A 12,696-nucleotide genomic window follows, 5' to 3' on the forward strand; every position below is an offset into this window, starting at 1 on the left:
TAAATGAGTAGAAGCAGAAACAACAATTCTCCCTTTAAAATGCTGGTAAGAACACTAGCACTTCTGCACAGAGATAGAGCAAAATAATCAATATCACCTCTGTTAACATCAGTTACATTCTGAGGTCTCCTTTCCCATCCAATGGCTCAGAGACAGATTTAAGGTATTATTACTTACTACTCCACTCTACATCTAATGACAGGAATAAAATGAAAGGCCATATATTATACTACTTTAAAATCCCACAAATGTTGTGTATTACCATTTAGCATACCTGGTATTTTCGTTATATTCATAAATTTGAACCTTAGCCAATATATTTGGACTGTTGTCATCACTTCCTACAGCTATCATTGGAGAATGTGCTCGAGAGCTAAAAGGTGAAAATAAAGTTATATTTACAAATGATTCCACAGAAAGTACACCAAGCCATTTTTAAATTTCAGACACAATATCTATAAAGAAAAAAAAACAATAATAAAAAAAATCACAACGGGGGGAAAAAAAATCACAACGAAACATGAGTAAGTGCTATTCACAGTTGCCAGTATGACCTCTATCCTCTGTTGTTTTGAAAGCCCACTTTATACACCCACTACACTGAAATAATTAGGGAACATTATTTGGCAATTCAAGATGATGCTTCCGGAGAGGATTGACTTTATATATGCATCTGCAGTCAAGTATTTGCCACAAGTCTCAGGGCAGAGTTGCATTCTTTGCAGTACTTTTACTGATCGATATAGTGGGATTTCATTCAGGTTTTGGAAAATAGATTACAAAGGCTAAATGTAGATGAGTTCTAGTTTTTAAATCAACTTTTAACCCCATCCGCATTTAAGTGAAAGCCTGTACTCTCAACCTTCAGCACAAACTACTACTGATGAATAGAAGAAAAACTGGATCAGCAGGACACAGACCACTATGTCTGCAGGGAAAGCCATTAAGGGCTCCTGGACAAACAGAATCCAAAGCAGTTCAGCCCTGAATGGTTCTTCCCTTCCTGTTATTACTGGGGGAGGATGCGAAATGGGAAGCAAAGGAGAACCTCTGCTTGTATGTGTTCTTCTCGGTGGGGACTACAACCATCACACTCCTGGCCGATTCCTTCTTGTTCAAGAAGGTTAAGTATATCACTGAGCCTCTGAGGATACAACTAAAAGGAACAACTCTCTGTATTTGTGGTTCCTAGTACCCTGTTGTACTGACAAGGGTGTGTGCCCTTGTTAAAGTTGTCAAAATCATCACGTATTGCAACACCTTTAAGGAAAGAAAAAAAAGACAGGAATTGTCCCTTTATAATTGTCCCACTTTCTCTTAGGAAAATCCCAGTTAAGTTTTGTGGGATAAATGAAGAGCACTCCATAGCTCTTCAGCTCTCTACTTGCTAAAAATAATTAAGCTGGGAATATTTCCTCACAGAGCACGGGAGGACTTCTTGTAACACTTCTCTGACTCTGCCGAACTTGCTTTATTAAAAGAAATGTTATCAGGTTTCTTTCATATCTGAGTAATGTACACTCAATCTTCTCCATGCATGTTTTAGGATTTATTCTACAAAATTTCACAACTAACTCTTTGGATCTTCTGCTTAAACCATCATAAAGCAAAACCTACATTTTTAATAACATACCTTGAAGGATTCCAAGAAATACAACTGCAGCTTAGCTTACATGAGATTTCATGCTGCAGTGACCACTGACTAAGATTCATCACGTCTGGAGCTTCATAAATCCTTACAACTCCATCTGCTGAACAGGTTGCTAACATAAGACCCATATGCTTGGGAGCAAACTTCACATCTGTAACAGATGTCCTGCTGTCTACTAAAGTGGTCCTCTTTACCTGCAAAGAAAGGCAGAAATTCTTGAAGGAAATGCTAGAAATTTCCATCAAAAATTTATTCCCTAAAGAAGGCTAATGAAAGTCTGACAACATCATTGCATAGGGTCACTTACCTCTTCCATCAAGAACTAAAAAAGAGTCTTTATACACCACTGAATTGGAGGAATAACAGATCACTGAACTGATTCAATGTGAAGCATAAAGAGATATACTCACAGTGGTATCAAAGTTCTGATACCAAAAAGAGCTGTTTAGATTATGCTCTTCAGGAAAAACAAACAAACAAAAACCAACACAGAACATAAGCATAAAATACAAGAGTATTGGCCACAGCCAGTTTGAAACTGTCCATTCACTTTGGTGACAATATTAACTGCGATGCCTAGCAACACCACTTTCTAATTTCAGTGTTGCTGAAGTTTACCATGAAGCATTTTTCAACAAAAGCATCAAAACAAGTATTTCTGATAAGAGAATAGGTGAATACAGCAGACATTTGATAGGAAGATTAGCTAGGGTAAAAGAAGAAAAAATTGTAAACATTTGTTTTTCAAGTTGACTCCTCTCCTGCCAAGAAAGTACGAGTTTGAGCTGAAAACTGCATCACAACTGCCTCCCGCACACGAAAGTCTACTTTCATACCCCGCTGGGCGGCAAAGGTCTTGACAACCCAACTCATAACAATTTTGTATTTTAATGTTAGAAAACTTTAGTAGAAAGTAGAAAACTGCAGATATTTTAGCAACCTAAACCAAAAATAAAACATTAGAGGCAGGAATACTATGCTGAGTTATGTAAGATTACACATGAATAATAGCTGCAAAATGATCTGTTTAGATCTAAAATTCCCTTGATGAAATGCTACCCAGAAAATCGACTTCCAAGCAAACTATTTCCCCCCAAAACCTGTTCTATTGTTTGAAAGATAAGAAACAGCATGAGACAGTTTCAAACGAGCTCTGGTCACAGAAGAAAAACCCCACAACTTTAGTTCTACTGTAGATGGGAATTCACGTCTGCAAGTTGTTTGCCAGGGAATATCGTATTAAGAAACACCAATAGTAGTGACGCTAATTGGCCTCAAAGTTGCCATTCAGCTGTTTTCCCAAAATGCTTTAAAAATACTTACTCTCTATTGGAATATTGCCACGAATTAACAAAACATAGGCAAAAATCAGGAAGACTTTATATTAACAGAAGAAAACAGCGTGCTTTCTCTGTTTTGAGAATAGAAAGTATGTTGCAAAACCAGAAGTGTCCAGTAACTTGGTATTTAGAACAATTTTCATGTTCAGTCTTCTGTTTAATTCTGGAATTTAAAGACTTTAAAGCTTCAGCAAACAACTCAATGAGGCACAGTAATTCTGTTTATACAAGAACATACAGAAACTGTAATTACTATGTTGAAGTCTCACCCAGTGACTCTGGCCTCGGAGTTTATCATTTGACTCTCCCACTATTTCTTCCCACACAGCTGCTGTTCTATCAAAAGAGCAGGAAGCCAGGACCTGCCCAAATTCAGGATGGGCCCATGTCACACGCCACACCGATCCACTATGTGTCTGCAAGATAACACCAAAACACTATAGAGAAACAGACTTACTGTATTAGTCCAAGCAATAATACATTTTCATGACTTTCTGCCACAGCAGAAGTAAATTCTAGGAAGTAGTAAGACTATTCCTTTGAAACTTAGGTTCTTTTATAAAGCTTGAAGTTACACAGCAGCTGTTGCATTTGTTTATTCCTATAAGCACTGAAAAGTTTTGCTGCTATTAGTTAATGCTTAAAAGGTAATTATTACAAGTATATTTCAAGGCATTATTTATTACTCCTTTAAACTGCAAGTTCCAAGTTAAGATTCTGCCTTGACACAAAAAGTACAGTTTTGTTTTCAATTTTCAGCCATTACCACGCTCAATTCTAGCTTGCCTGTACTTTTCCAAAGCATATACAGAGCATTATTTACACTCTCCTTTTTTACATGAAACTCCTCTTTCACACCTAGTGAACCTAATGCTGCTGCTTTTTTTTTTTTTTTTTTTTTTTTTTTTTAAGAGAAGGGTAATTCAAAAGCTTCACTTGTATTTCCATTTACAAGGATTATTTATTGTGGTCCTATTAAATACAAGTTTAAGGATAACTCAGAAGCTGAATGCACTAATTATCCTCATGAAACAGAGTCTTTATATGACACAGTTCTCAGAAAGGTTTGGAAAAAAAAAAAGAGGTCAGATGTTGTAACATTTAATAGCCAGAGCTCTTCCTTTTTTTTTATTCCTTTCTTTAAGTCTTATCATATGCAAAAAGGAAATATTCAATTAAAAATGAAGGTACTCTTTTCCAACTCCCTCAACACCAGTTACAGCTATGTTTACTGATAACCAAGTCTGCCAACATAAGTACTAATAATGTAAGACTTCACACTAGCTTCTGCTTTAAATGAGACACTGTCGAGATGTTTTATAAAAGCAAAGAAAAACTATTTTACCATAAGAAATACAGGATCTACAACAAATCAAAAGTATTTCTACTCTGCAGGTCAGCAAAAACTAAGTATGTTTCTTCAAAAACAAGGGAGGAATTACAGTTATAACTGTGTTATTTTTATAAATACAAACCTTCCAGCTGGCAGTGCAATGCCAATCCCCATTTTCACTTTTGTCCCAGACCTATTGAGAAATCAAAATGCCATCACACAGTTTGTACATAAAGCTTACCAAGTAGTACTACAAAACACAGCTGTTAAAAAAATTAATATATACACCATTAAACACTTTTATCTAGAAAACTCTACCTGACTCAGTACACAACTGCACTTCATGCGACCTTGAAAACATCCCTACTACAGGTAGGGTGAAGAGGCATACACCTGCACTATTGTATGAAGCCTACCTTTTCTTATTCATAGAAGATTATTACAATTCTCAGCACTTCATTCATTCTGTCCCATGAGTACACTAAGTTTCACTCTAGAGCCCCTATGGTCCTCACCACAGCATGTACTTAGATCTGGTCGCAAAACCCTGATGTGACTCCTGGCAATCACCCCAAAGACAGAGCAGGACAGCAACAAGAAAATCAAGCTAGTGGGGAAACAGATCTTGGTTCTGTTTCTAATACTTCAGCCTTGAGTTATAACCACACGCGAGTCACTTAACCTCCCTTTCTCTTGATTTCTCATACATTTTTATCATATTTACAACAATTTTGCAGAAAAAAGGTTAAGTCATGAATGTAACCAGATGAAAGACACCTCTAGAAGCCTGGCACCCACTCCTCTTTGTCATTTGTTCACTGTATAACTTTACTGAACGCCACCTCACTTTTGCCATTCTGGATCTCTAACACAACCTTGGTCGCTATCATCACAGCCCAACTTCGGAACTTCTCCCCGATCGCTATTCTGCGGGGCCCACCCAGCAAAAACGGGGTCTACACCAGATATGCCACTCCTGGTTCAGAAGTGCTGTAAAACCGGTTAGAGTAAAAAGTCATCTCACAAAGAATACTGTTATGATTGGAAAGTAACATTACATCGCTAAAGAACACAGTTTTTCAGTTCTACCTACTTCTTGGCATCTTTCTTAAGAACATTCTTTTTAGGCTGCAAGCTTTACGTAGTCAGTCCAGACCAAAGACTGACATGGCTTTAGCTTACTTTTGGAGGGATGTTGTCGTTGTTGTCATTTTGTTTGCTTTTTAATATGTGGTCAGAGAGATGGGGGCTGCTCGCTTGTTTTTAAGCCTGACCTACATCTGAAAGAGCTTTCTAAGGAAGAGCAATTTTCTCAACGATTTACCTGCTCTAACAAAAGATATGGCTGCTCCCTGCAAGTTACATTTCTTAAATTTAACCAACTCCTGAATTTTTGTCCATCTTCTCATTATGCACCAAAAAAAATGGAAAAAGCAACCAACCTTTCGGTAACTTTTCATTACTCTATTTCCTCTAAAGGAATGTAAAATTAAGGTTTCTAGTATTTTACAGTTTCCCTAGTCTGCCAGGGCACACGCAGAACATTTCAGCCTTTCGCTTACTGGCACTTCACTACGAAACAGCAGCTTCTTCCCTTCGCGCCCTTAAACACAGACTTTGAGTTGAATCAACAAAACAAGCAGCACTGCTGCCGCCACAACAGCTGAAGGCTGTTTTCCCAGCTGCAGCAACGGGTCGGAAAGCAGCTGTATTTCTGTGCGCGCGGGAGCAAAGGCGCGGACCCAAACAATCCGCGTTACCCGCGAACACGTCCTGGCCCCGCAGCCCCCCCGCTGCAGCCCGGCACCGCGCGTGGGCCGCGACGGGACGCGGGCGCCGAGCGCGGCCCTTCACTCCCCGGCCCCTGCGGGGCGGAGAGGCGCGGCGCCGCCGCGAACGAGAAGGCTGCGCCCCGGCCCGGCCCGGCCCGGCCCGGCCCGGCCCGGCCCGGCCCCGCCGCCCCGGTGAGGGCTGCCCCGCGTCCCGCCGCCCGCCCGGTAAGGCCGCGCCCCGTGTCCCGCCGCCCGCCCGGTAAGGCCGCGCCCCGCCGGTGACCGGCGCTACCGTCGGCAGACGCCGCGACGACAACACGCCCCCCCTCCCCCCCGCGCAAGGCCCGGCGGCTCCGGCTCACTTTGACGCTCTGGTCGCTGGAGCAGGTCGCCATGCGCCGCCCGTGGAAGTCGAAGGAGACATCGTGGATGAGGTCGCGGTGATCCGCCGCGATGCTGCGCGCCACGAACATCCCGCTGCGCCGCCGCGCAGCCGCCACGCGCCCGACCGCGCGGCCCAGGAGGCGCGCGCTCCCCTCACGCGGCGGGGCGGGGCGGGGCAACGGCCGCCCATCCGCGCGCTCCCGCGCAGCCGCCGCAACCCGCCGCGCTCGCTCCCCCGCCCTGCGCGTGCGCGCTCCTGCCCCACCCCCGAGGCGGGGCTGCCGCTCCCTCGCCGCCCAGCCCGCCCGCGGCGTGGGCACCCCCCTTCGTCCCGCCGGTTCCCAGTCCGGGGCGGGCTGTCGGGCGAACTGTCGGGCGGGCTGAAATGGCGAATCTGCCGTGTGAAACAGCAAAACGGTGGACAGCGAGTGCGGGGTCGGTGAGACCGGGCACGGGCGGGAGCCCCGTTGATGTCTGTAGGAAATTTTCTGCTCTGCTCAGTGAAAACTTGTAAATCGAACAGTGGCCGGGTGAGTCACCGATGTAAAAGTGTTGCGATCAAAAGAAGGAACCTGGGGATAAGGGAGTGAGTTACTCTAACTTGGTATAAACAGTGCATCTCTGGGGAACGTTAACAAGGCTGACAGGAGGGGATCATCCTGCCCCGGGGAGGTGCCACGACATGGATGGTTGTCTGAGAAGAAAATCAGAAGTAAGGGGAAAAGATAAAGGTGGAGGCGGAGGAGACTGCGACCACCGACTCAATTTAAAATCAAGAAGACGTCGTGTCGCCCCCCGCCCCTTTCGGCCTTGTGCAGAAGAATTAAAAGACACTGTAACTTTCAATCGAGACAATGCATGTTGTTAACCAGTAAGGGACAGAGTGATGAGAAACTGCCCAATGGTCACTACAGTGAATGGGTATTCCTGTAATGTGAAGTGTATAAATACATTGAAGTTCTGTGCGGGGTGCTAGCTTTGTGGAACTGCCATGTAGCACCCCACTCTGCGCAGACATGGAATGAGTAAATAAATACGTACCTCTGCTCTGTGTGTATATTGGCGTATTGCACACTGGGTAGATAACCTCGCTTGAGGGACGACACCCTGGGAAGGTCGGGATAACCTTCCCCTGCAGGCGAGGGGGTGAGCTGCTGTGGGGAGCTGCACAGGCCCTGGCAGTTCCGAGAGCCGTGGCCACACTCCTCTGGACAGGGCGACCTCCCCCGGCCTGTGCCACGTCCGAGGCCTTTTCCAGCCCGACAGGAGCTTTGGGGGCCCATGGCCTGGCATCGGGGGGCTGAGCAGGGGCTGCTGGGCTCCAGCACATGGCGGCAAGGGGAAGCTCTCGCCGCCCTGGGGGCAGGTGCCAGGGCCAGCCGGACATGCCCCACCGAGCGCTGCTCAAGCGCCCTGAGCCTACGGCCCCCAGCCCGCCACCACCCCATGTCCTCCAGCACTCAATGCTGCTGCTTTCGCTGCCTCCTGGGAACCCTTCACAGCTATGTAGCTCACCCAAATCAATCCTGTTTGCTTTCTGTCACCACCATCCCCAACTTTAACCCTGTCCTCCAGAGCCCAATTGCTGTCTCCTGACCGGTGCTGGTGCTTCCCTCTTCTCCCGTCTTTGAGCCACGGCCATCACTATTTCCCTCTCTTAGCCGGTACTGTTAAGTCTCTGTACATTACCTTACTTACAGTGTTGGAGCTCACTGTAATAATGCAAATCAACAAGCAAGCTGAGGAAACATTCAACACAGCAGTGTATGATTGACTCCATTTACTTCTTTATGATTAACTGTACTAATGAGTACTGTCAGATGAGCCCTGTGAATACCGCGGTGCAAAAGAACATGAAACCTGCATCTCAAGGAGAGGTGCGTCGGGGCCATCTTTTGAAGGTTTTACAGGGAGGATGAAGCATATGATACGCGATGCAAATTCTGAAGGAATCTGAAGACAGGTTGAAAGCACCGAGACGCAGAGGGTATTGGATAGCATCACAGACTATGAAGCAGAAGAAGCAGAACAGACTTGCATGTGGTAAAAAACATGCCACAGGCGACTGGTCTAGGCAGGAGCTATAGACCAGTAATGACTAGTGTGTAGTCAGAGGGCTCTACAAAATAAATTAACCAAAGCAGCTGGAGACTCTTGAGGGCTGAATACTCTCACCACTGAGCTACCACCTTCCAGGGAGCCCCTCACTAGCAGAACTTTCTTCCAGTTTTTATTCTGCAGTATCAGCTCGCAGACTGGATCATGCAGTTCTCAGTGCTAATATTTTTTAAATACCATTCATTCGTTGTATCACTGAGCACAAGATAGGTCCAGTGTCTTGTTTTTAAGGAATGTTTCATCTGTAAGCCATGTTATTTACTAGCTATTCTGAAGCTAATTACAATAGCAGATAAATACTAACAAAGAAAAAATAATTCATTTGCTACAGTCCAAATAGTAATAATGCAGTTAGTAGATTTAAGAGACAAAACTAAATAATAATGAAATTATGATGGTGGTAATAAATAACAGCAAACACACTTGTATTTAACTGTTACTCTATTTCAGTTCCAAAACAGTAATTAAGTCATTAGGATCCCTTCACTGCCTTATAGCTGTGATCCAGTTTTCAAATCATACATTAAGTGATTAAGGGAAAGAATCAAATGTGAAGTTCCTGAAATCAGATTCAAATTCTTTTGATTCAGACCTTTTCTAGAATGTTTTTTAGATCTGCACCTTTAACAGGAGATTACTTTTACCATTTTCAAACGGACTTTTGATTCTCACCAGCTCATTTTAAATTTTCATGTTTGATCATGGCAATAGGGAGTCAGTTTCTGTCTGCATGGTGAAGACAATTTGTTCAGGGATGTCCAAAGACTTAATAGAATTATAAGGAAACCATTACCTGCATGTGGAATAAACCTGGTGGTTTGGGTTTGATATTTAATGCATTTATTTTTACGAAGTCTAAACTACATTCCATAACAACTGATGGAGCTGCTACTATCACATGCCTTCAGTGTTTTCTGCATGATCTGCAAGCGTACTTAATATGCAAGAATTCAACACACTAATGCGTGTGTTTCATTAGTAGACCTCATATTAAGACTGGATATGCTGGTACCCAAATGTGATAAGGAATTATAATAGATTAATGATAATCGATTGAGATAAATTATAACGAACTTGGACTTGAAGGGATACTATGGCTTTAAGATGCTAGGATTTAATTATTTTAATGATACTGGGTAAGGAAAAGTTAACATGTTGAAAAATATTTTCTTACCCAAGTACAGGGAGTATGATAAAAATGTTCTCAATTACAGAGAACGGATAATGCGGAAGGATTTAGAAGAAAAATTACTATCTTGTTTTATATTCTTATCTAAGTTGGTCAATGATAGTTTAAATTTTGTTTTTTTCTAAATACTAGAGAGCTAAATCTTACTGAAAAACATGAGATGGAGTTGAAGAGAGGAATTTGCAAGTTGTTGTCAAGAAAATTAAGACCTCTAAGTTCTACCTATTTATATTAGTGGAGAATTTGGTTTGGAGTTTGCAAATAAGACAGAAAATTTGTAAAGCATTTAAAAAAATGAGGAGCTAATGAAAGGAAGGGAATAACATTTTCTTGTTTCTGAAGATGAACTGGTATTGCACAATTTATCTGGTAGAGAGAACTTCACTGCGGACTTCACTGGTCAACATACCCTTTTTTACCCCCCTGCAATCACATGCAATCACTTTGGAGGTTGAAATTTCAGTATTTTCTAAATAATAGGTGAAATTTAAATAATACGATAGGAGAAGAACGCAAAGTTGATTGTTTCTGATCGTTCCAGTGCTGTAATTAGAGAGGTATTAACATTTTTCGTGCTGGAGGCAAAAGAGTTATATATAAGAATAAAACAAACAAAACCCCCCACATAATATTCATGCACTTATTTGGATTGCTAAGAAGAAATATTTTTTTATCTTCTTTCAGCATGATTAGAGACATTTATACTTTGAAACTTCAGTTATTGCTTCATTCAAATAGCTGGAGAGACAGTGCCTAATAGAAACATTAGTTCATGGCAGTGTCTCTGAATGGTTGATTTTGTTAGCTGCTTTTTGGAAATGTCTTTTACTGTAAACCGTTGATTATATTTATAAAAAATTGTGTCTTTTTTTTCAGAAGAATTGTTTTCAGACAGTGATTCTGCTGTCAAAACCCCATTCTTTTGCAATTTTTAGTAATGTAATGATTTTTTTCGAGACTCAGAGTATGTTACAACTAGTCAATTCATATTTTTCTCAAATTTTTTCTTAAATTTAGTTTACTTCTTCAGCCAGTAGTATCAGTGTAGTTGAAGCAGGCAAAATTGTCAGATTCACAAATAATTGGCATCAATCTTTATCATTTGAATAATATATAAGTATTTAAATGTGGCACAAATGCATGGTCCTGTGTGACCTAAAAAGTTTATTTTCTTTGACAACAAAAATTGTACGCTTAATTTCAAGACTAGATTTTTTTTTTCTTACATTTTAGTTTGGTCAGTAAGCAAAAAATCCCCTTATCTTTTTAAATACATACCCACTTACACAATTATTTATTAATTTAAACACAATCTACCCCTGTCCTCAGTCTCTAGATTCAATGCAGGTAGGTCAGTTTACATTTATTTAGAAACTGGGTCCAAAATCTTTACTTACTTTAAAAAAAGTCCGGGAAATATGTGAGGGTTTGTGATGCCAGATTGTTAATTTACCTTTGTGTCTGATTTCAGTCAATATCCAGTAATGAGATAAATACGTTTATCCCATGTAGACATTTGTATCAGGTGGTTTTTGTCAGGGGAAAGACTGACACAGAACCAAGGCTCAATAGCGGAAATGCTTCATAGTGAAACACCAAAATTACCAAAGGGATGAGGGGACAAGATAGACCCTTTCTTAAGGCAAGAAGTCATTAAGTAGACAATCAAATAGAGTGGATGACATCTGGTCTAACGAAGAGACATTCGCATCTTCTGGGAAATGAAACAATGTTTATTTCAATTCTTTTAAATGGCCCAACCATCTCCTGGATTAAAAGTAAAATAAAATTTGTTGAATAGAATCAAATCTCTCTGGACCTCTTCAGGAAGATTTCAAATGCTGTAAAAGAAATTTGCTATAAAAGCTAACGTGCTACATCAAAAGAGGGATTCTCCCATGATGTAACATGAGCATAAGATATCTAGGACCACAGAAGTCTTGACATCTAGGGCAGTATGGTAAATCAGACGGAAATAATGTGAATATTATGTGTAGTTTAAATGGTTTTCTTCCTCACTTAGGTCTAATATAAACCTCTGTTACTCTGCTGCCTGATTTTAATCTCATTAATAAATACTTCAATTTCTTTTTCTCTTTATCTAGATGAAATTAATAATGAATTCTAAATCACTGCCTAGCAAGACGTTCCGCTTTGAATGGTGCAACAAATCTAGAAAGCAAGGCACTGAGCGCTGCAGCTGCCTGCTGCATTCCTAGAGCACGCAGAGAGCAGTAAAGTCAGGCACAGTAGGACAATCCCAGCTGCAGGGCAGCAGTGGGCAGCCACCACCGCCGCGGTGAGGAGGGCATAAGCATCGTCACCACTGATGGTAACCAGAACACTGTGTGCTGTGTAATAAGATAACGGGAAACATGCTCGAAGTCATGGAAACCCCAGGAAATTTGCAGCTTCCAGTTATTGAGCCATGAATTAGGATTCAACTATTAGCTAACCTCAGTGACTTCCTCTTGCAACTGGAGCTGAACAGTAAAGGAAAACATTCAGTTCATGGTGACGGTGTGCATGAGGTGGAAAGGACAGCTGTATTTTAACTTTACTGTTTGCTTGATCACATGCAGAGGAAGGCCATACTGAATTATGACAATCTCGATACGTATGTTTTAACATTTGGGTTCAGTATTATCTCTAGATTAGATTAAATTGAACCACAGCATAGGAGAAGAAAGAAAAGTATCTATAATAAGGTTAGTTTTTCACATTTGACACAGTAGGCCGATTTTGTTCTCAAATTGACTGTATAAAGCTGCATAACTTAATTTACTTCTGCTGAAAGTTCAGTGTAACTGTGTTAGCATTGGTAGAGATATTCCCATTCAAAATTACTATAACTGACACTGCCTTGGATTTAAAGAAAATACACTTAGTACTTTCCTTTTTCCCTTTTG

General features: G+C 41.5%; 1 protein-coding gene and 1 long non-coding RNA gene across 2 annotated transcripts in view; one reads left to right on the top strand and one right to left on the bottom strand.

Moving 5' to 3' along the window:
- Nucleotides 1-6,677, bottom strand: part of CEP192 (centrosomal protein 192) — a 92,719-nt gene extending 86,042 nt beyond the window's left edge. Inside the window, exons 1-5 of the mRNA XM_074858514.1 lie at nt 6,459-6,677; nt 4,467-4,517; nt 3,261-3,407; nt 1,634-1,845; nt 275-373 (exon numbers count right to left, since the gene is read on the bottom strand). Coding sequence (XP_074714615.1) covers nt 275-373; nt 1,634-1,845; nt 3,261-3,407; nt 4,467-4,517; nt 6,459-6,569 — 620 coding nt within the window. The 5' untranslated portion in view covers nt 6,570-6,677. The remainder of the gene's footprint in view (nt 1-274; nt 374-1,633; nt 1,846-3,260; nt 3,408-4,466; nt 4,518-6,458) is intronic.
- A 147-nt stretch (nt 6,678-6,824) lies between these two features.
- LOC141954123 (uncharacterized) lies at nt 6,825-7,528 on the top strand. The gene is made up of 2 exons (XR_012632101.1): nt 6,825-7,010; nt 7,095-7,528. It is a non-coding gene; the product is annotated as an uncharacterized LOC141954123 (long non-coding RNA).
- The last annotated feature ends 5,168 nt before the right edge of the window (nt 7,529-12,696 follow it).

This window comes from Strix uralensis, chromosome 1, assembly GCF_047716275.1.
Source record: "Strix uralensis isolate ZFMK-TIS-50842 chromosome 1, bStrUra1, whole genome shotgun sequence".
Lineage (NCBI taxonomy): Eukaryota > Metazoa > Chordata > Aves > Strigiformes > Strigidae > Strix > Strix uralensis.